At 35.9% G+C, this 25,542-nt stretch overlaps 1 protein-coding gene across 1 annotated transcript in view; it reads right to left on the bottom strand.

Moving 5' to 3' along the window:
- Window positions 1-25,542, bottom strand: part of COL24A1 (collagen type XXIV alpha 1 chain) — a 390,023-nt gene that overhangs the window by 222,227 nt on the left and 142,254 nt on the right. Inside the window, exon 20 of the mRNA XM_007978084.3 lies at window positions 6,511-6,564. Coding sequence (XP_007976275.3) covers window positions 6,511-6,564 — 54 coding nt within the window. The remainder of the gene's footprint in view (window positions 1-6,510; window positions 6,565-25,542) is intronic.

The raw sequence follows: 25,542 nt of genomic DNA, 5'->3' as shown, positions 1-25,542 counted from the left end.
AGAAAACACAATACTAAATTCATTTGGAACCAAAAAAGACCCAGAATAGCCAAAGCAAGACTAAGCAAAAAGAACAAATCTGGAGCATCACATTACCTGACTTTAAACTATACTGCAAGGCTGTAGTTACCAAACCAGCATGGTATTGGTATAAAATTAGGCATGTAGACCAATGGGCTAGAAAAAAGAACCCAGAAATAAAGCCAAATATTTTCAGCTAACTAATCTTTAACAAAGCAAACAAAAACATAAAGTGGGGAAAAAAAGGACACCCTATTCAACAAATGATGCTGGGATAACCACAAGCCACATGTGAAAGAATAAAGCTGGATCCTCATTTCTCACCTTACACAAAAAATCACCTCAAGATGGATCAAAGACTTAAATCTAAGACCCGGAACCATAATATTCTAGAAGATAACACTGGAAAAAATCTTCTAGACATTGGCTTAGGCAAGGAAGTCATGACCAATAACCCAAAAGCAAATGCAACAAAAAGAAAAATAAATAGATGGGACTTAATTAAACTAAAAAGCTTCTGCACAGTTAGAAAAAAAAAACAGAGTGAAACATCAACCTATGTAATGGAAAGCAATATTTTCAAATCATGTATCTGATATGGGGTTAATATTCAAAATCTGTAAAACACTCCTATAACTCAATAGCAAAAAACAAAATACTGGGCTAAAAATTGGAGAAAGGACTTTGGAGTATTCAGCAAAACAACTGAAAACAGGATCTCACAGGAGTGCAAATATCCTGTTTACATTAATGTAAACAGGATAAAAACTGGATATTTATATCTTGTTGATATAAACAGGATATTTGCACTGCTATGTTCATTGCAACTTTATTCACAATAGCCAAGAGGTGTCAACAACCCAAATGTTCATTGACAGATGAATGAGTAAAGAAAATGTGGTATATACAAACAATGGAATATTATTCAGCCATAAAAAGAAGGAAATCCTGTCATATGTTACAAGATGGATGAGCCTTAATGATACTATGTGAAATAAGTCAAATAAGCCAGTCATAAAAGAACAAATGCATAATTCTACCTATATGCACTATGTAAAGTAGTTAAACTCATAGAAGTAAAAAGTAGGATCCTAATTGCCAGTGGCTGTGGAGAGAAGGACAATGGGAAGCTGCTGTTCAATAAGTGTAGAATTTCAGTCTGTAACATGAAAAATGTCTACAGATCTGTTGTACAACAGTGTGCACACATTTTAAGTGTTATAATACCGTAAACAAATTAGTAAAACAAATTTACTAAGGGGGGTAATTCATGTTATATGCTTGTTGTTATTTAAACCCTTTAATTTTCTATTTAAGATCTGTCACAATCTGCTTCCTACCTTTTTTTTTGTTTTTTTTTAAAGTCAGGTAGGTTTACTTCTGCTCTCCATTCCAGTGTTCATTTTGCACCTCTTGCACAGAATCTCTCATCCCTCGGCTCTACTTGGCCTAATCCAACCAATCTGACTAAAATCCCAACTTCTCTATCTTCTCAGAAAAATGACCATACAGATTATCCTCTCCTCTGAACTCCTTCCTACTCACTTATCATATGTTGCCTAGTTATTGTGCTTTTTACCTTTTCACTTATGAAGGACTCATGTTTCCAGAGAATTACAAGTTCCTAACAAAAAGAAGACCATGTTTTAATTTTGTTTCTGAGTCACTGCTTAAACACAGTACCCTGCCCATTGTACAATCTCAATAAATATTTCTTAGCTAACTAAATTCTACCTGGAGAATAAATGTCTTATATAAGAAATCTGTATATAAAATCTTGGTATAGCCTATATAGAATGTAAACCTTCAGGCCTGGGTCAAAGTAATCTTAGAAAACTGTATAGAGTTACACATCTTCCTCTTGCCAAGTTAGCTTACCTCTCTACAGATAAATACATGACATATTGTAATAATTCAGTGCAAGAACTATTTCCATATATTATGCAACATAATCCCACAAATAGTAAGCTTTCTATAAAAACTTATCAGGTCTGCTATGCAAGAGACAATAATAGCCTCTTTTAGTATCCCTAATTCCATAGCCAAAGTAAAAACACAAACCTTTATAGCAACAAATTATTCCTCTGCTTACTGGAGAATAGAGAATATTTATTTGCTACTCTTACCTTCTGCAGTAAGCAGCAAAGGATCTGGTTTTGCTAATGATATGGGATTCTTGAAAGCAGATTCCCAAATTGTGTAGCTCTCAAAAAGGCTTACTGATGTATGTTCTGTAGCTTAATACAAATATACAGACACATATAAATCCACAATCAGTAGAACTATAATTAACACAAGTTTCCATTCCTACTTTGAGGTTTTTAGTGAACTGGCAGAAAATGAACAGAAAATAAAAGCCTTCTTTATTGCTGTGCCAAATTGCTCTGGAAAGAGCCCAAATTGTTTGCAAATAGGGTAACCATGTATTTCAAATACACTGCACATGATTTTCTTGATGACCACATTGTAAAGCCTCAACAGAGCTTTAGCAATTTTTATCATTCCCATTTTCCAAACAAGACATGTATATAAAAATGAAAGAAGTTTCAAGATGCTTGCTTCTACGATACAGTACACCCAGCTAAAGAAACACATCATGTTAACAGGGTCAGTATGTTTGGTTGTTTTTTCCCTCTGTTTCTAGAAACAATTTCAAGGAAAATGAGAAGGACCAAGAAGATAGACAAAACCAGATCCTCCTCAATCTACAGAATAGAAAATTATATTATAATTTTCTTGTTCTTTTGATAAAATCATCCCAGGATATTCTTTTAAAATTCAGTGATGTGTATAACATCAATTAGTCTCATGATGTTGGTACTAATGACTCTATGAACTCATGTTTATTGAACAAACCTAGATATTGGTTGAATTTCCAGTGGGTAGTAATTACTACCATTGTTGCTCATTAAAATGTCTAGCCTTCAAGTCTTTTGCCCCAGTTTTGACATTCTAATTTTAAGACTAAAAGAAGTAGTGAGAAGAAAGTTCTAAAGATCACCGTTATAAAAGAAAATTAAATAAGTCATTTGGCTTTCTTCAGTTCTCTGACACTTAAACTTCAAGAGAAACAAAATTCCCAAACTGAAGAGAATTTTGAAAGTTCTCTGGTTCTTCACCTAGTATGATATGCACACTTAAAAACGTTAAGTTCTATTATTACTTCCACCTGAAGTACGTATTTTCCAATTTCCCAGGAGAGACACTATTGTTCAATTATCTAGGCTCTCAGAGCACTTCACTAACTCTTTTATATGGAACTTCTTATATTTTTTCTTATTATTATTTTTTATCTCTCCCACTAAATTGTAACCTCATCTGGAGGAGGGAAGAGAGTTTAGAAATCTTTATAATCTCACATTTATTATTTGATCTAACACAGAAGAAACTCAATAATGCTTGAATAAATAAGTTATTGAATGACAGGATAAATAAATGTATTTATATGATGTATGAAGTTCAAGTTCCTATTTATGTACCAGGTGAAGGGCTAAAGTTGGCAGGAAAAATCCTCAACTCCATTCTCTACACTATTTGTCTCTCTCAACTTCCTTCATGCTTCTATTTCTGCTTTTCAGCCTGGTTTACTATGAACTATTAATTATTTCTACCTCCAGATGTCAAATGGGTACCTCAAACTAAATATAACCAGAATCAAATTTCTTATCATCCCCATCCTCCAAAACTGTTCCTCTTCCTGGATCGCCTATTTAAGTTCAATGACATCAGCAACCCAAGTCAAAGACTGCTTTATCTTTGACTTCTCTTTCTTCCATCACTTTATGTTAATCAGTTACCTAGTTGTTTTGTTTTTATTTCCAAAACAGCTTTTAACTAAAGTCATTCAACTAATCATCCATTCAACCACTATTCACTGAGTTATTTATATGTGCTATCCATATTATTCTATTTATTATGATGTATATAAAATCAATTAATCTTTTCTCTCAAAAAGGTTACAGTCTAATAGACAGATAAGCACATCAGAAGTTATAATACATAAAGATAAGTGCTTGATAGATTTTTTTTTTCAGGAATATAGGAAAAGAATATCTCAATTAAATTTGGGAGGAACAGAAAAAGCTTCCTGGACATGTTACATGTGATGTGTAGGTATTAGCTAGATGAAGAAGGGCACAGGAATATATATATCCAGACAAAAAGAATGGCATGTAAGAAGCTGTGAGATTTGAGTAAGCAGGGCATGGTTTGGCACTCTAAATAGTTTGGCTAAAGTGATGCTTTTGGAAGAGTGATGGTGGATATGACTGTATAACTATACAATTATAGAGAGAGGGTTTTATCATAAAGAACGTTCTATAAAGAGTAAAAAAAGTACGAGCCTTAACATGGGAGTTGTGGAGGTCACGAAGGATTTATGCAAAAGAGTGACATGATGAGATCTATACTTTAAAAGATTATTCCATCTGCAGCTTGAAGGTAGATAGGAAGAAATGCCAAATTGGAGGCAGGAAGAACAACTACTGGAGGACTATTACACTATCCTGGCGAAAAATAAAGGGTGCCTAACTACAAGATTGGCAGTGAGAATGATTTTAAGGGTAAAGGGGAAATTTCTATCAAAGGAGAAATTGGGATAAAGGTGATAATAGATAGCATGAGGTCATTGAAGAGTCAGGAGAGGATGTGATGCAAAACATATGTGGAACTTGAAGAGGTGAGTGAATACTTCTATGGAGACAGAAAGGAAGGGGAAAAGATCCCTGCATACAGGTATAAGTTTGTAGGTGGCAGGTGGGGTTGCCTGATAAACTACAGGATGCTCAGTTAAATTTGAAATTCAGATCAACAACAAATAACTTCTATTATAAATATTTTCCAAATACAGCACCTCCATCTTTTCACAAGTTTCTTTTTCCTGAATGCCATCCATCCCACTTGTCTGCTTCACAAATTCCTACTCACTCATGTAGGCTCAAGTGCTATCTTCCCTGCAAAACATAATTTGACTTCCCTGACCCTGTGCTCTCACAGTATTGCTGATTATATATTATTCATTATGATTATTATTAAGGTTTTCCTGAATATCTTTCTCTAGATTTTAAGTTTCTTGAAAACAGGGAACAGGACTCTTTTTTTTTTTCTTGAAAATAGGAATCTTTGTAGCCTTATGGTCTAGCACAATGGCTGCCATGAGAGGCAGCCAATATCTGCTGAATGAATGTCCTGTTTCAAATATTTATTATTTATTGCCTATTTTCCCTGTCTTCAGTTTCTCCCCTCTTGAAACCATCCTCCAAACTGGCATAAGAGGTATCTTTTAAAAATATAACCATCGAAGATACTTCACTACTCAAATATCTTTGATTACTTCATGATGCCCGTCTGATAAAGTAGAAACTCTTCAGCATGGTACTGAATGCTCTATTTAAGTTAATATCAAAGCTAAGGGTATAAAAGCTCAGACTTTGGAATCATATCTGGGTTAGAATTCTGGCTATGTAGCTTAAAGTTACGTGACTGAGTGAATAGCTTAATCATCTGTAAAATAGGAATAACTACCTCATAATGCTGTTGTCAAAATTAAATGACATAATAACTATAAATGAGATAATGTCTATAAAGCATTTACTAGAGTACTGTGCTGCTCAACATTAAGAACACTAACAAATATGGCTATTATCAAGATCCTTTCCAGCTTCATCTCCTGTCATTTTGTCTCTCTCTGCTCCCATTGATACCTCCATAGCAGCTACATTTCACAACTTGCCAGTTCTCCCAACTTCAGGCTATTTCATCCTTACATGTGAATTCATAATGCTTTATTTGCTTACAATGCCCATTCCACATCAGCTTGCATGGCAAATCGTGGTATTTAAAATTTTGCTAAGGATATTTCCTAGTATACACACAAAACAGTAAATTTGTGTATATACCATAGTGTTAAACAAAATCTGTGCTGGGAAAAGGTCTAGAATGTTGCTTTAAAATGGTTAGATTAAAAGCATTGTTGAAATAATAAATTAGTATGTGAGTCTTCAAGATGAGTTTTAATAATGGTAACAAGCTAATAATTGTGGTTTCACTTGTAAGTTGAAAATGCTTAGGTTTCTTCAGGTATTTTGTGCTATGTAGAGGTTCATGGACACCATAGGCTTTCTTTTATTTTAATGAGTGGATATCTTATGTCCCTAAAGGGTTTTAGTGGTCAGGAAATTCTCATCCATTTATTTATTTTCAGTCATTTATACGCTATGGCTTTTTAGAGTTTTTTCCCCAATCTCTTCCAAAAAAACCCTTCTGGGTGATTTTGAAAATATTGTCACCCTTAATCTCAGTTCATACCAAATTAGAAAAATCATTTGCAACTATCTGAAACCTAAAATTTATTAAATGTACCTGAGACAGCTTAAAAATATCCAGAAATGTTCTGATATTTCTAAAATATTTTTCCCATTTATTGAGAATCAGGATCTCTAGATAACCATAATTATTTAGTCTCTCTCTTCTTCTTCTTCTTAATTTTACCTTTGGTCCTTCAGGGCCGTTTTGTCCAGGAATCCCAATATCTCCTGGAAAACCCTAGAGAATATAAAAATGTAGAGAGTTTATTACACAGAAAATTACTTTAAATCCATTTATCATATAAAATTCTCTTTGCTATTCCTCCATACCCAGTTAAAGCAATTTATACTCCTCAAAAATTCAATATTGAAGATTAAGTTAGGCAGTTCTTTAACGCTGGAATATAAAACTTACAAAGTATACTAAAATAGAATTTACTTCATCAGTTATTCACAAACAATCCTGAGGCCCTCTAGTTCAGTTTAAGAGAGTAGAAGTCTTAGTCCAAAATTATCCACAATGTGGAAATAAGGCAAAAAGGTATATGACATATTCTTTCAACATCATATGGGATATAGGGCTACCAAAGATTAGGTGAACATACTTTGTTGGACTCATTGTTTACTAACTACACATTAACGTATAGATTTTTGTTAGGTAGAGATGCAAACAACTTCTGTCTGATTAAAACAAAACAAAACAAAACAAAAAAACCAGCACCCAAAATTATGGCTTAATATACAGGATTAATCAGTTTTGTATCTAACTAAACTATCTTATTCTAACATCCCCATATTTAATTGTCTATAAATACTGAAGTCCTCAAAGGCTCTACGAACCATTATCTTACAGGTTCCATCATTAATTAATAAGTTGAATAAAATTTTTGACCTGTGTTTACTTTAAATTTGCATGAGAATAATGATTTTACTTTTTTGGAAATTATATTAGCAGTCTAAAATACTTGGCTTAAGAAATGAAAAACAAAACAAAAAGAAATGGATTACAGTGTTAAATACAATCTGTGCTGGAAAAAGGCCTACAATGTTGCTTTAAAAGTATCAGATTAAAATTCTTGCTGAAATAGAGTGTGATTCGTCAAATTATGATTCAATAATTGTAATAAGCTAGTAATTGTGTTTTCATTTTATTGATTTTGTCATAGGTTACTTTCCACTGACATTAGTGAAGGAAAAAAGTAAAAGTATAAGAATCAGCATCTTTAAAAGTAAATAAAGCTGAAATTAAAATGTGAACATCCACAAGAAAAGGTAGTTCAGTGAAGGGATAAGTTGTAACGGGAATAAAAAATATGAAGTAAGATGGAACAGCAAGGTTGTTTCTGGGATATTCATTCTGGAAAGAAAAACTAATAAGAAGACATAAGATGTAATAAGAAGACTGGATACCAATGTATCCAGTCTGGATTAGGACATGAATGCCTCAACTCAGATTTAAAGCTTGGGTTCTGTGAGGAAAAATATAATTTGGGGACATTTCTGACAAAAGAAAAAGCAGTGGCAACAGAAAGATAATCACAAGATCAGATTTCTGAATGTTCTGGAATAGTTTAATACAGATATGTTTAAAAGAAACTTGTTGATTGCTTTACTAATCAAAGAAAATCAGGCTCACCTATGCTATTATTTGTATATAAGGCAATTTTTTAAAACTTAGATTCTTTTCCTGATAATTTTACACCCTTTCTCTACAACACACCCTTTGTTAGTGTGTTTTTTTTTTGGGGGGGAGGGGATTTCTTGTGGACTTGAATCAAGACACTCCTAGTTCCTGCTGTAGCACTAGCTAGTCTAAAATTGAACTTATTACCTTCTCCATTATGTTCCTCCCTCATCCTCTGTTCACTATTTGAGTGAATGTCACCTTGAGGTAATCCACCAGTTTCTAAGCCAAAAATCATATGCTTTGAATATTTTCATATTTTTGATATAGTCTGAATACTTATTTTTCCCTCTCCACCACCACCATCACCACCACCACCTTCCAATCATTTACTAAGCCCCATGCATTACATCTCCTAATTCGCTGTCGGTCTGAACCACTTTTCTACAAACTTCCCTCCACAACCCTAGGGCAATTCACTTTCTCTGTTTTCCTGTTACTTATTCATGTTCCTATCCCCTGTAAAATGCATCTTCACTCTGTAGTCAGATTGATCATTCTATGGAATCTGAGCATGCCTCTTTGTTATTGGCCTCAGAATAGAATCCAAATTCTTTAATACACAGTTCACAGGGTTGCTCGTGATTCGGTGGTCTCTATTTATCTCTCTTCCTTACCCTCTTCCATCCAGCACTTCAGTCACTGAACAATTTTCATATTCTCATAATATGCACTCTCTTTCACTTCTGGGCTTTTGTATATACTGTTTCCCCCACCTTGAATAATGTTCCCTTAAGTTTCCTCACCTAGAACACTTATGTTTGAACTAGAAGACTGAATAATATTTTCATTACAAACTTTTATTTGACTTTCATACCTTGAATTAGGTTGCTTCTATGAACTCTCACACCATCCTGGGGCCTTACAAGGTCCCTTAATGTAGTGTTTTGGCTTGTTTTGTTTTCCTAATCAGATTGTAAACTCTTTGAGTGCAGTTTTATGTTATTCACTTCCATATTCTCTGCAACCAATACAATGCCTGATACACAGTAAGTGCTTAAAAAATGCTTTGTTGTTGCTGCTGCTGTTGAATGACTGATTTGTTTTTCTTTTCTTCTTTTTTTTTTTTTTTTTTTTGAAAGAAAGTACATGTTTCATGGCTAGTTTTAGCCCCTCAGTACTGGTTTTCAGTCAATTTAGAGCATTTATTCATAGCATCTGCATGGATAAATTAATAAACCCTGTCCAACCTCCAGATAAGCCTGGAACACGCTATCACAGCAGTCCCCAACCTTTTTGGCACCAGTTTCATGGAAGACAATTTTTCCATAACATTGGGGTGTGGAGGATAGTTTCGGGATGAAACTGTTCTGCTTCAGATCATCAGGCATTAAGACTCTCACAAGGAGCATGCAGCCTAGATCCTTCACATGTGCAGTTTGTAACAGGGTTTGTGCTCCTATGAGACTCTAATGCTGCCACCAATCTGACAGGAGGTGAAGCTCAGGCAGTGATGCTTGCTCACCTGCTACTCACTTCCTGCTGTGCAGCCCAGTTCCTAACAGGACACAAACCAGTACAGGTCCACAGCCCAGGCGTTGGGGGTTCCTGCAATATCATGCCAGAAAGCAAGAAAGCTATCAAGGTATCAAAACTAGAGTCATATTAAAAACACTTAGTAGGTGATTGAAGAGGATCCCCTCAGCCAGATATGGGACTATATGAACTTAAACAAGGATAAGAACTACAATGGATTGAAAAACATCAAATATGTTTAAATTTATAAGTTCATAATGACACAACAAAAACTGTCCACATTCAAAGGATGAAAGGAGGCTAACTCATTATCTTGAAACATGGTAAACAAAGGTGAAGAATCAAGCATTTATTCTGCCTTAGTGTACCACTAGTAACCAAATAATAGATGAGGGGATATATTCCAGCCAGTAAGTGAAAAAGAAGGATTAAAAAAATCTCCATTTTGCAATGCCACAAATAATCTAATTGATCTAGGTGCTGAGCATCAACTATTACTAACATCATACACACATAAAGAGATCATCAGACATTATGTGCTTCCTGAAAAAAGAACAGAATACCACTGATTGTCTTGCCAAAAACAAACCTGAATATGACAAGGTCTCTATATGTGACTACCAATTTGCAGGAAACACACAGGACCAAGAAACAAGCAGAACTACACCATGAGACTATAATCAGCAAAATCCAGACCGTGGGAAACTCTACAGATCAAATGATTGGGGAGCTTCGACAACTAAATTTTAAGGGGGAAAACAGGGAATAGAGAGAGAACTTGTAGAGTGAGAGACATAGCAAATAAAACAAATAAGCCTAAACTATAGTTTTTAAAGATGCATACTTTTGTGATAAACTATGTTTTAAAAAGGAGGACTGCTTACTTTTGGTAGGAGAGCTGGGCTTGTGGTTTCATGGGGCACATAATGGCTTCGGTAGTTATGGCAGTTTTACTCTTGACCTGGGTGGTAGTTACAAGAGTCTGTCTTATAATTGTTTGTGATTTACATTTGTTTTGTATAGTTTTATGTGTCTATGTTTTACTTTACAATAAAATGGTAAGAAAAAAATTGTTGGGGTGACTTCTGGGTAAACATGCAATGCTGAATACATGTGTGAATCTCTGCCCCTTAAGACTTCATTAAAGTATCAGTGGAGAAATATTAAAAAGACAAAGTGGTAAGGTCAAGGATAATAGAAGAAAAAGATGTCAACACAGCTGATCTCATAGTATAGTCATACAAGCTGAATATTTAAAAATTAAAACCTTATTGAAAAGCTAACAAATATATAAGCACAAATTATTAAAAGAAGGAGAAAGATTTTTATTTCCTTCCCACATAGGAGAGTTCAGAACCTTGGCCAAATAAACTTTTCATTATTTTAAAAATTCATACCTAGGTTACTACCAAGTAGAGATCTTGCTTTTTAAATAATACATTTCAATGTTAAAACCAGAGTTAACTATCAACTGAACTTTAATGATAACATATATATAAAGGAAACCTTTTTTTAAAACACATGAATTTAGTGCTCAAAATGTAATCAAATGACATGGACATCTTTGCCAAGTAGCAAAATTTCAGAAAGCTTACAGATTGAAAGATAAAAAGTACATCATCAGAGTCCATACTTTTCATTTTTAGAAGCTACATTAGCATGAAACCATACAGGAAGAAAAGTAAAAACAAAAATCTGATAAAGATGCTCTAATTCATTTTTATAAATTTAAAATAGTTTAGAAAACATTAATCAGTCCAAACATTTTCTCTCACAATGTGTTTTACTACCTCAGTTAAGTCATCCCATCACAATTTAAAACATAATACCTTAGTGAAGGAAAGGAACAGCAGTCTGGCTTCTGATGCCTCTTAGTAGAACTAGTCTGACCACCAATTTTTACCAAGAAGCAGAAAAAAGAAGTAGTTTTAAAAATAATAAGTGAAAATATGTCTTCTGTTTTCAGACCCTTCACATCTGTTTGCTATACTGAGAAGAGTGACTCAGCATTCTCTCCAGTAACAACAAAGTTTTATTATTCTATAATCACTAGAGGCTGGAGACTAATTCACATGCATTTTTTTTAAAGCAAAACCTGGGAACCGAAGCACTAGCAGATTCCATTAGTTTCCTGGGAAATCATAAAAGTAAAATATTATCATTCTTATTTGGCAGTAGCCAGAAGCTTGGAAGCGAGAGTGTCCTAATAGAATATATTATATTATGTGCACATACATTGAGCACTTTAATAGTTTTCCAATAGAAGTGTTAAAGTCTCTGTTTTCTATTGAAATATATAGTCCCTCAAGTTAAAAAATGGTAAGTGGATAAACTTATACGCTTATACACAAACTAATTACAGTATATCCATAAAATGAACAGCCCGGATGTGGCAATCTAGATGAATCTCAAATGTCTTATGCTAAGTGAAAGAAGCCAGATAAAAAAAAAGAGTACACACTATATGAGTCAGTTTATATAAAGACTTCAGAAAATTCCAATTAATTGAGAGCGACAAAAAGCAGATCAGAAGTGGCATGGAAAGCGAGAAGACAAGAGGGACAAAAATAAGGTATTATATAAAACGTGAAAAAATAAATTACTGGGTTTGACAGATATGTTCATTATCTTGATCTTGGTGATGGTTTCACAGGTTATACATATGTCAAAAATTATCAAATTGTAAAATTTAAATATAGGCAGCTTATTATATGTCATTTATACCTCAAAAAGCCTGTAAAAAGAAAGGTATTTAGTACTGGGTATTTTAGATAATCATATGCTTTGTGGTAGGCAACATTTTTAAGGGTTTAAAGATCTTTAGAGAGAATATATAATTTATTAGTTGAACTAGTTTTCAGATAAAATCAGTGTTGATCAGATTTTGGCTTGTTTTAGAGGTAATAACATGTTAAATTATAATAACAGCTTTAAAACAAATTATATATTTTGGAAAATTGAAACTTTTCTGATATTTTGCAAGGTAGCTTTAAGATATCCTGTTGTTATAGATAAGAGTGACACTTGGACCATTTAACTCTCATGGAAAATTTCAATTATTGATTTAATATCCACTGTGCTTTAAACATACAAGAACACAGCACAGTTTGGCTTAAATGTATCTTCTGAGTAGTTCATAAGTCTGAACAAAGTAGAGATGAATATAGCCCTTGGAAAAACAAAAAGGCTAAAAGATAAAATTAATAAAGGCAACATGTAAATTATGAATTCTCAAGCGCAAAGTTATGCAAAGCCTTGGCTAGTGTTGTGAATGTATAGTACATTCAATAAACATTTGATGGTCTGAATTGATGACCAAATTAAAAATAAATTCTATTTGAATAATAACTTCTTCAGTTAGGCAGTTTCAAAGTTATCCTGAAAAAAGAACCAGTCTAGTTTCTAAAGACAGGACTGAAATTTTACATATTGAAATAAGTAAGAATGTATCCAGAGGGAGAGAGGTTTTGTAAGAGGATAATTTGGTCTGAGACAAGGATCCAGCTTACAGTCACAAGATTTTATTTTCTAACATTTATGGAAGCACATGTCATGTCAGTAATATGATGAGTCCAGGTAGGAAAGTAATAATAAAAAAGAAAAACATTAAAATAGCCTTTACCGAGTGAGAATAACCTATCCAAAAGTTAATGCCAAAAAAAATTTCAAAAGGCAAATGTAATACATTCACTTTCCCAGTAATCTATAGAAACTAAACTTTAGCACTGGGAGGCATGCAAACTGCAAATGAAGGAACTATTCTGTCTTCTGAGGAACCCACAAGCAGAAAATACAGTTTCTTGAAAATGCAAAATAATCCATCTAGGTATCTGTCTCTCCTTCATTTTCTTTTGCTGTTTTAGATCTAAAAGCCACGAAAACCAGGCATTTTCCATCACGATACTGCTGAGAAATTTAGTGATTATTGCCATTCACATATTTTCCCTTCTGTAATTCTATGTATTTGAGCGGAAAATATAGCACAGATCAATTCCATATGTGCAGCATCCTGAAAACTCAACAGAGAAAATCCACAAAACTACAATGACAATAAAATTCCTTATGATAAAACGTACACTCTGTGTTCCAAGTAAGACTTTTGTTTAGATAGTATTTACAGTATTTTTTTAAAGAGATTCAGTCTTGCCCTGTCAATCAAGCTGGAGTACAATGGCATGATCACAGATGTGCGCCACCATGTTCAGCTAATTAAAAAAAAATTTTTTTTTCTTTTTTTTTAGAGATGTGGTCTCATTTTGTTGCCCAGGCTGGTCTTGAACTCCTGGCCTCAAGTGATACTCTTGCTTCAGACTCCCAAGTAGCTAAGATTAGAGATACAAGCGATCTGTGCCCAGATATTCACAGTATTTTTACTATCGCTTTTAAAGGAAACTACAAAGTCAACTGGAAAGTGTACTTTTAGTCTAAAGTCCACATAAAATTATAGTTAAGTTTAATTCAAAAATCAACTATTCTGGCCATTATTTGATATTTAAGTTTGGATAATCTATAGTGACAAAAAGCAGATCCCCCCATGGTAGCCTGAGGAGGAAGGGGGAAGGAGAGGCAGAAAAGGATTACAAATGTAAACAAGAAAATTTGGGGGTTTGATGGGTGTGTTCACTATCCTGATTTTGTTAATTGATATGGTTTAGGTCTGTGTCCCTGCCCAAATCTCATGTCACATTGTAATCCCCAGTGTTGGAGGTGGGGCCTGGTGGGAGGTGACTGAATCACGGGGTCGGATTTCACCCTCAGTGTTGCTCTCATGATACTGAGTGCTTGCAAGATTTGGTTGTTTAAAAGTGTGTGGCACCTCTCCCTCTCTCTCTTCCTCCTGCTCTGGCCACGTAAGATGTGTCTGCTTCCCCTTCACCTTCCACCATGATTAAGTCTCCTGGGGCCTCCCCAGCCATGTTTCCTGTAGCCTGTAGAACCGTGAGTCAATTAAACCTCTTTTCTTTATAAATTACTCAGTCTCAGGTATTCCTTTATAGCAGTGCAAGAACGGATGAATACAGTGATGGTTTTACAATTTATACATATGTCAAAAGTTATCACATTTTACCACATATAACTGTTACATGTTAACTATACCTCTATAAAGCTGTAACAAAAAAAGGTAATTGGTATTAGGTGTTTTAGATGTTCTTTTTTGGTAGGCAACAGTTAGTAATAATTTGAAGATCTTTAGAGAGAAAATAGAAATTATTCATTGAACTTGTCCCCAGATAAAAATCAGTGGAGCTCAGATTTTGAATTGTTTGAAAGTAACAGCATAACCATTATTTAATGCATATTTTTGGCTAAGTATAATTTTAGGTACTCAATATTTATATATCTGTCTCAGAATTCTTATAAATATCTTAAGTAAAGAATATCAATTCGGCTAGGCATGGTGGCTCACGCCTGTAATCCTAGCACTTTGGGAGGCCAAGGTGGGTGGATTACCTGAGGTCAGGAGTTTGAGACCAGCCTGACCAACATGGCGAAACCCTGTCTCTGCTAAAAATACAAAAAAATTAGCCGGGCATGGTGGTGGGTTCCTGTAGTCCCAGCAACTCGGGAGGCTGAGGCAGGAGAACTGCTAGAACCCTGGGGGCAGAGGTTGCAGTGAACTGAGATGGTGCCACTGCACTCCAGCCTGGACGACAGAGGGAGACTCCATCTCAAAAAAAAAAGAAAAAAGTTTAAATTAACTTAGTCAAGAGATAGTTACTATGTATCAGGCACTGTTCTTGGCATTGATCATATACTAGAAAACAAACAAAAAAATTCCTTGGCTTCATAGAAAGTATATTCTAGAGACTCTTTATCTCAAAGATCTTCTCCCTTTCAATGTGTGTATGTTTGCAGCATGGAGTGGGAAGTTAGGTGATTAAAAAAGATTTACACTGTTATGAGGAACTGGCATGTCTCAATTACCTACTTTTGTTCTAGATACACAGCTATGGGTCCAGGGCCACTCTATGTTGTTTCACATTCTCTTTTTCTTCAAATGGGTATCTTGTGTTCTTTCTTTCTTTCTTTACTATCTATACTGGTTAGTAGAAATGTAGACATATTTAGGCCTCATTGAAAAGAATGCACCTTACTCTGAGAACTTGGCCTTAGAGATGTAAGCAATAATTGGCCAGTATCTTGGGGTACCTTCTTTTGGAGAAACAACAGTGCGTTTTCAGCTGTGTAGGTGCCTGCACTGTTAGGCAAAGGCATGTTTAAAACTGTATAAGTGGCAAGAGGGTATAAGTAGATATTGGGCACTAAAGATGTGAAATGTAGAGGACATTTCTTCAATCTGCTAAAAATCTCTTTGGGGAAATATCATTCCCCATTTCTCAGTCCACGTACTCTGTTCTCCATCCCAGTTTCCAGGGGTGGGAAAATGACCTAAATCTTGCAAATTACAGTATTCCTATTCCATTGCTATTGCAATTGATTGAAAGATGATCATGTGGGCCTGGCGTGGTGGCTCACACCTTTAATCCCAGCACTTTGGGAGGCCAAGGCAGGCAGATCACGAGGTCAGGAGTTCGAGACCATCCTGGCCAACATGGTGAAACCCCATCTCTACTAAAAATACAAAAATTAGCTGGGTGTTGTGGCATGCGCCAGTAGTCCCAACTACTCGGAGGCTGAGGCAGGAGAATCGCTTGAATCTGGGAGGCAGAGGTTGCAGTGAGCTGAGATTGTGCCACTGCACTCCAGCCTCGTGACAGAAAAAAAAAAAAAAAAAAAAAAGATGATTATGTGGTCAAAGTCTGATTGGCTGGAGTCTCCTAACAATTTTTGCTAGAGATACAAGGAAAAAAAGAGTGCTTTCTTTTTGCTTAGATTACTAACTCTGAGGGCAACAGAAGCCTAGAATTGCCAATGACCACTTTTTCTACAATATGTTCCTGTGAATGTAGCCAACAGAGAAATGCCAGGATAAGATTTACAGAGTGTCTTGGTTATATTCATCAAGTTCCTGTACCTAGCCAAATCTCTAGACACATATACTCCTGGACTTCCTGATTATATTATCCAATTCTGATTTTTTTTTTTTTTTTTTACTTAAAACTGTTCAAACTGAGTTTCTTTCACTTTCAATGGAAAAAGGCCTCACTGAAACATGGGACTATTTGCAGTTCTTTACATACATCTAGCTTCTTCACACATCTGTGCTTTTACAAATGCTGTTTCCTCTGGATGGAATGCCTTTGCCCTCTGTTTCTACTTGATAAATCCATACTATTTCTTCAAGTCACTGCTCAAACACCCATGTACTCCATGCCACTGGTTCTTGTATCACGTAACTTGTTACCAACTCAAATGTAACATGATTTATGAAAACTTTCACGATGCACCTTAGTCAGAATCAGCAGCAGATTATTTTATATCTGTACAGAACTCTGTTAATATGGCTAGTTAGCACTATTCATATTATACTATAACTAAGGGCATGTTTCTCTATTCCAATGAAATGTAAGCTCATGCAGGAAAAGGAATGTATCTGACCCATTTTTGTACCTCCAATATTTAACTTCACATGTCACTGGAAGATAATTCTTCATTGGTCCCTTGCATTTCCACACATTCTGCAAATGAGGTATTGACTTCGCATTATTCCAGTCACTCTCTTCAGAGATTTTTGCATTGCTTCCTGAAGCAAAGGGCAGGAAGGAATGCTTACTGTCCAAGATAACAGAGATAATATCTCTCTGGAATACATTATCTTTTCCGACTGCCCATTATAAAAGATTTAGTCTCCTTAAACTTCAGATTCCTCTTACGTAATGTAACCTACCACATACGCAAGCATCATCTGGCCCTCTTCTTGTCACCCTTTGGGAAGTGGGGCTCAGTGAATCAGTGCAAAAATGTTGATACTCTGAAAAGTGCTTTTGCCAAGAGTAATAAACTATCTTCTGTCACTGTTCTAGGAGCTTGTGTCTTTTACCAGAATCATTGAAACTGTCAGACTAACTTGTTGGCTTGCAAACAGAATAAAATCTCAGATTCTGACAGTTTTGGTGATGAAGATGGGATACTGATAGAGACATAGCTTTCTGGAGGAGGAACTGTTAGGGCCTCACAGATGATTAACAGGATTTGAGAGAAGTCCATGGGAAATTGCAATGAATATGTCAATCAAATACATGGTCAACAAGCAATAAATGGTCCTCCACTTTATTGCCTGTTTAGAGGAGGTACTGGGAGAGACAGCTTCAGGCCAAGTACAGGGAAGTAAGTTCAAAGACAGTTGCCCTAGTTGTCCCTAACTCTCTTCTGGGCAGAAAGACTTCCTCATCAATCTGGTGAGCAGTTTCAGGTTTGCAACATTGTAATAACTAGTACTAAGTTTCCAGCTGGGGGCAGTGGCTCATATCTGTAGTCCCAGCACTTTGGGAGGCTGAGGTGGGTGGACCGGCAGATAGCTTGACCAGCCTGGGTAACACAATGAAAACCCATCTCTACAAAAATAAAAAATAAAAAACTTAGCTGGGTGTGGTAGTGCATACCTGTGGTTCTAGCTATTTGAGAGGTTGAGGTGGAAGGACTGCTTGAGGCTGGGAGGTTGCAGCTGCAGTGGCCGTGATCACGCCACTGCACTCTAGCCTGGGTGGGCAACAGAACAAGACCTTGTCTCAATAAAATAAAATAAAGTAAAATAAAATAAAATAAATAGAAAAGAAAAGAAAAACAAAGGTTCATCCTGAGTAGGCAGAAGATTCTATCTCCTTATAGACAATAGTTACAGAGACTCCCATCTACAGTGAGTATAAAAGGATGAAAATTTGTGACCAGTATGAGCAAAAACCAGGCAATGCAATAGAACTTTGGCTGGTTCACCTGGGAGATGAGAGAGGGGTCTCATATTTTTTCACAACACAAGAATTGCAACATTAGCCCAGATTACCTAACCACTGAATATGCTGCCTCTGACACAGCTTGACATAAAAGGTCTTAACAATTTGATGCCAACCTACTTTTACAATCTTATTTGTCACTCTGTGCCAACACACAAAAAAACTGTATCAGCCAGCCAGTGTCACCCACTCCCGTAAATCCACTATGCATATACCCTAGGTCTCTTGGCTCTGTTTATGTGGTTCACTGTGCTTGGAATGCCCTGCCCTGTTCCTGCGATTTATTGATAAACAATCTAATTCAAGGTCTGTCGTTTCTATAAACCCTTCCATCTTTTCTATGAACCCTTCTCTATCCTTTCATTTTATGTAAATCTATCTCTACTAACACTGAACTATAACAACTCCTTAATTCTCATATGATGCCTTCACCATTACCTAACAGTTTACATATAGATTTTGTTCTTCCCAACTAGACTAAATCTTCCTAAATTATCAATTACATTTTATTTTTAATATATCTTACAGTGATTACTAGGCACATATTTGTACATAGTAGAAACCTAATACTTTTTTAATTGACTGACTTAATCACATGTACTCTTTCAGCATGACTTAAGCGACAATTAAAAACATGAAATTTATCATCCAAATCCAAGTCATAAAAGATATCAAAGAAGTAAATCATTTGGGTGAAGGGAATCCATTACATTCTAATCAATTAATATAGCTGGCCACAGTCTAGGTTATTCCAGTTAAGTCAACTGACGTACTAAAAATGAAGTTTAAAAGCATGCTTTTACTTGATATAGCCAGAGTTTTGAAACTCACTTTAGTCTTTGTCTCTAATGAAGACCACCCTGATGGAAAAAGAGGACCCACTGGTTGGCCACTTCTGGCACTGCTGTGATTAGTGGTCTTGATTCATTTTTGTCATAAACAACTGGCCCCATATACCAAGTACATCATCCAAAATTCAAATATTTGGCAATCTCTGTAGCCCAGGGGGCTTAACAGCTGAATCAACAAACATTCTAACCATCCTGCTACCATATAAGGTGCTCTGCTGCCAGAACTGACAGGACACTTGGGGTTAATGCTCAAAACTGATACTACTATGATTAAAGAAATAGAAAGGATTCCTGTAGAGCACTTTCCATATATTTTTATTAAAAGCAGAAAAAAAAGTATGGAAAAAATAAATCTTATGTATTAAGGCAAGTGATGTTTTATCTTGGAACACCTCTAATATTTACAATTCTGTGAAAAGCTAAATGCACAGATCTTTTCACTTCATTGTTACAGCATATGCAAGTATCATCACTGTCACATTGCCTAGAATAAGTAAAACATTACGAAGAGAAAAAAAGCTTTGAAGTCGTTTGAAATCACATTTGCTCAGCTGGTCTTTAATGATGAACAGTTCTCTTCAATGCCAATGGCAAATAGCATTTACAACAAAAACTTCAGAGTACTTTGCTTTCACCAACTCTTATGAAGATTTGAGTTTCCTAACCAAAAGTCACTAGCAAGAAATGGTGGTCAGTCCTGTCCTGCCTTTTTAGTTGAGTAGATGACCATTTGCATGGTATGATTAAGTTGAGAGGTATAAAAGTTTCTAGTCATCCATAAGTTTTTCCCTGCTCACTAAATGACACCCTAAATTCTTTGATTAATGACATTTTGCATTAGTTTCAGGTTTCTGTTCATTGCTAAAATGCAAATATTCTTAAAATAGGAATTCATTGCTGTTAGCTCATAATCATTTACTGCTGGGAGTGAAATATATTCATCAGGTCTTTCCATGAAAACAGGCTTTGATGGGAAGGGCACATTTTAGGGGGAAAAAAGAGCACACCAATTGTTTGAGATGGAAAAGAACTCATGCCCAAGGGTGTAAATACACACACACACACAGAAACACACACACACACACACACACACACACACATATAAAGGAGAGACTAAGAGCCTCAGGAAAAAATAAAATTCTTCAACTATTTTACAACTTTCTCTGAGGACTGCACTGATTCTAGACTTTCAAGGGATGAGCTGATTTTTAATTTTTAATTTTATCAAACCTAATCAAACCTGATGCCTGGGAAAAAGGACAGACAGAGACAGTAGAGGCTTTGACATGGTATAAGAATTGAATATTGACTTCTTGACTATAACCTCCCGAAGTCAGGACCTAATCTTATTCACCTCAGCACTTTTTTTCTTAGTGATTGACATATATAATAGACATCCAAGAAAGATCTGTTGAAAATGAATAGTAAGAATTGGATTGTCTAAAGAAGAGCATAAAAGGCAGAGATATTCCCATAGGTAGATCTTTGGGTTCTGATGATCAGCCAATCACATCTCTATGACTGTCAGTCACATTGTGTGTGGGGGGATGTCATAGATTAGTGCCACTATTAAAAACCTAAAAGATGTAGCAGTGGTGGTCCCTATCACAGCATTGCTGAATTCACCAGGCGGGCTCCTGCAGAGATCAGATAGATTCTGAAGGGTGACTGGAGACTACCACAGCCCCAGTTACAGCTGTTTTGTCAGATGTAGTATCATCGCTAGAGAAGATTACTAAGTCTTCCCATAAATGGTATATAGTCACCAATTAAGCAAATGTACTTTTTTCCTTTAAAATTAAAAAAGGTAATAAAAAACTAGTTTGCATTCATGTAGGATGGACAATAGTCACTTACAGTTTTCCTGTGTTCTCCTGTCTCTGTCATATGATACAGGTTCAGTCCGAAGAGATCTGAACCTTCAGTGAATGCCACAGAACATCACCCCAATCCACTACATACATGATGTCATGCTGATTGAACAAGAATAGCAAGAGATGGCTAGTACAATAGAGAATTTGGCAAGACACATGCACTCAAGATGGTAGGATATACACCCTTCAAAGATTCATAAGCTGGCCAATTCTCTGAAGATTTAGGATCCCAGTGGTTAGGGATATACTTGAATAGCCCCTTTAAGGCAAGAGCAAGTTGAGAGTCTTACATACTCCACCACAAAAAAAAAAAAAAAAAAAAAAAAAGGAAAGGCACGCCTTTTGGGGTCCAGGGAGCAAACCATTCTATACCTAGAAATACTACTCTAGCCTATATACCAGGTGACACTGAAGGCTGCTAGCTTTGAGTGGCACCCAAAACAGGAAAGGGCAACATCATAAATCCAGGACATGGTACAATTAGTCCTGCCACTTGTACATTTAATCAAGAAGACCCTCTAGTATTGGAGGTATTACAGTGGGAGAAGATGCAGTATGAAGCCTATGGCAGTTTGCAATGAGAGCAATAAATGCTGCCTCTGGAATTCTGGAGTAAGGCCATGTCATCTGAAGCAGAAAATAATATGGTTTTTGAGAAACAGTTTTTGGTGTTACTGGAACCTGGTAAAGGAAGGACAGTTGACTATGGGACATCAAGTGACCACACACTTAGAACTTGCCATTATATCCTGGGTTCTGTTAGGCTGCCAAGACATAAATTCAGATGGGCACTAGCAGCAATCCATTATACAGGAGAAATGTTATATACAGGATTGAACCCAAGTGGGACCAGGGGGAACAAGTAAGCTGCATTAATAGGTAGCCCAAACCCCAATGTCACCTTCACACTCACTGCAGTTCCCTTCTCCTGGCTTATAACTAAAGGAATATGTGGTAGGGTGAGAAAATAGCTCCCATATGACTAGCTGGAGGAGCTTGGTTTATGGTTGGGTCAGCTGGGTAAGCAGTTCTAGTTGAAAATGGATAGCAACAGCAAAAAAGGTACACTTATGAGTACCTGAATAACAACAGAGAAGAAAAAAGTCATCCTAATGAGTAGATCTGTGAGCAGTGTACCAGCTCATCATCTTTTGTGTGTCAAGAGAAGTGACCTGAAGTGAGGATATATAGATTCTTGGGCAGTAATCAATGGCATGGCTATCTGGTCAGGGGCCTGGGAGGAGAAAAAATAGAGGAAGAGAGAGATCTGCGATACAGTCACATGAATAGACACATGGAATTAGGGAAAGAGTATGAAGAGTTCTGTCTCACACATTAATGCCCACCAGGAAGCATATACCATGAATGAGTTTATAAAAAACCAAGTAGACAAAATGGTTTGGCCAGTTGACATTAGGCAGCCTTCATCTTTGGTCACTCCCAGACTGGCATGAGTGTCACATGAATGGAGAAGACATGGTAGCAGAGACAGAAGTTATGTATGAGCCCAACAGCATGTACTATCACTTACCAAGGATGTTCCAGCTTCTGCTGACTCTGAAAGTCCCATTTGTCAGCAAAAAGACCAACAATGTCTCCATTATGGCACCATTCCTCAAAGAAGACAACTACCTACTCTGTGGCAAATGTCTTACCTTGGGCCCCTTCCAACATGGAAGTATCAACAGTTCATCCTCACAGGGATAGATATCTATTTTGGGTAAGAGTTTGCCTTTCTTGTCTCTAAAGTTCTACTAGCACCACTATCTAGAGACTTACAGAATGCCTGATCCACAAACAGGAAACCTCACAGAACACATCATCCAAAAATGGAGACCCTCTTTACATTGAAGGAGGTGCAAGAAGTAGGCCCATGATATAATCCATTAGTTTTTATCCTGCCCAATCTAGAGGCATCCAGCCTCATGTAACATTGGAACTTCCTTCTAAAGTTATAACTGATATGCCAGTTAAAAGAAAATAATGTGGAAAAAATGGTGTACTACCCTTTAGGACACAGTGGATTTATTAAATCACTGACCCCTATATGGAGGTTTGTCCCAAATAGGATGAACATTTGGGTCTAAAGATCGAGGGCTGGAAGCAGGTACGGTCCTATTTACCATCACTCCCAATGACACACTGTATTCTGTGCTTCCTTCACCACACGCTGAACTCTACAGGGTTGAAGATCTTGTTACCCAAAGTGGGGGTTCTTTCTTGACAGGAGATACAACAAAGGTCTTACTAAACTAAAAATTATGGCTGCTACCAGAGCACTTTGGACTTTTTGTGACCAGGTCTGAATAAACAAAAAGAGAAGTCACCACACTGGCATAACTAATTGACCCTGATAAACAAAAGGAAGCAAGACTGCTTTTATACAATAAAGGCAGGAAGGAATACATGTGAAACTCAGGTGGTACACTGGGCACCTTCTTGTATTCCTGTCAAACATACATGCTCTTCAGCAATGAAGGTTTAGGTTATAATACCAGATAAGCTACCAAGATCTGCTGAGGTGACAGCTGAGGGTGAGGGGAATGTAAAATGGATAGTGAAAGAGTGAGAAAAGTACCAGTTGTTGCTCTGAGAGCAACTGGATTGACAGAGGCCACAGTCCATCCTACTAACACAGACAGATCATGTAAAACAAAAATAAGTGAAGATACAGCAAATCTAAACAACATAATCAACAAGTAAGGGCAAATCACTATATACCAAACATTGCACCTGATAATAAGAATATACCATCTTGTCAAGAAGACACTGAACATTCACAAAAAGTGAACATATACTAGGTGAAAAAGAAAAAGGTCAGTAAGTTCTATAAAGTAAAAAAAAGTCTCTGATCACCATGCAATGAAACCAGAAATTATTAACAAAATCAAAACTGAAAAAGCTCCCCCACTTGAAAATTTAAAAATTGCCTATTTAAATAATTATTGGGTGAGAAGGCATATACAAATTGAAATTACAAAATATCAAAAAGTAATTTTAATATAACATACTCCATATGGAAGTCTATTGAATACATTTAAAGTAATGATGGGAGAAAAAAATAACAGACCTTAATAATTTTATGAAAATAAAAGAATAAAAAGAAATTAGAAAAGGAACAAAGCAAGAATATCCCCTTATGACTCCTTGTCAGCATTATACTGGAAGTCCTAGATAATGCAATACGACCAGAAAAAGAAATAAAAACTATACAGATGGAGAAGGAAAATATAAAGCTGCCTTTGTCACAGATGACATGATTGGTTATGTAGAAAATCAGAAAAAAAATGAACAAAATTCTCCTGGAATGAATAAGCAATTGTAGCAAGGTTGTAGGATACAAGGTTAATAAACAAAAGTTAATTGGCTTCTTATATACCAAAAACAAACAAATGAAATTTGAAATTAAAAACACAATACAGCACCAAAAAGTGAAACATTTAGGTATGAACCTAAGAAAATAAGTATAAAACTTATATGGGGAAAATTATAAAATTATGATAAAAGAAATAAAAAAGAATTAAGTAAATTCTTCCCAATGTGATCTATAGATTCAATGCAATACCAAACAAAATCCTGTAAGTTATTTGTGGATACTGACAAACAGATTCTAAACTTTATACGGAGAGGCAAAAGACCCAAAATAGCCAACCCAACTTGAAAGAGAAGGACAGAGTTGGAGGACTGATACTACTAGACCTCAAGACTTATAAAGCTACAATATTCAAGACAGTATGGTAGTGAAGAAACAATAGATAAGTAGATGAGTGGAACAGAATAGAGAACTCAGAAATAGACCCACATAAATACAGTCAACTGATCTTTGACAAAGGAGCAAAGGCAATACAATGGAGCAAAGATAGTCTTTTCAACAAATGATGCTGAAATAACTGGACATCTACATGCAAAACAGAAATGAATTTAGACACAGACCTTACACCTGTCACAAAAATTAACTCAAAATAGATCACAGACCTAATGTAAAATGCAATATTATAAAATCCTAGCAGATAATACAGGAGAAAATCTGGATGACCTTGGGTATGGCAATTACTTTTTAGAAACAACACCAAAGACACAATCCATACTGAACTTCATTAAAATTTAAAACTTCTGCCCTGCAGAAAACAATGTCAAGAGAACAAAAAGACAAACCACAGACTGGAAGAAAATATTTGCAAAAGGCACATCTGATAAAGAACTGTTACCCCAAATATACAAAGAACTCTTAAAACTCAACATTTAAAAAAAAATTTTAAAAAGGCCAAAGACCTTAACAAACACCTCACCAAGGAAGATATACAGATGGCAAATAAGCATATGAACAGATGCTCCAAATTATATGTCATTAGGGAACTGCAAATTAAAACAACAATAGGGGCTGGTTCCGGTGGCTCACGCCTTTAATCACAGCACTTTGGGAGGCCAAGGTGTGATGATTGCTTCAGTCCAGGAGTTTGAGACCAGCCTGGGCAACAC

The sequence above is a fragment of the Chlorocebus sabaeus genome, chromosome 20 (assembly GCF_047675955.1).
Source record: "Chlorocebus sabaeus isolate Y175 chromosome 20, mChlSab1.0.hap1, whole genome shotgun sequence".
Classification (NCBI taxonomy): Eukaryota; Metazoa; Chordata; class Mammalia; order Primates; family Cercopithecidae; genus Chlorocebus; species Chlorocebus sabaeus.
The sequence above is the reverse complement of the archived record's forward strand: the minus strand, read 5'-3'. Positions and strand labels throughout refer to the sequence as shown.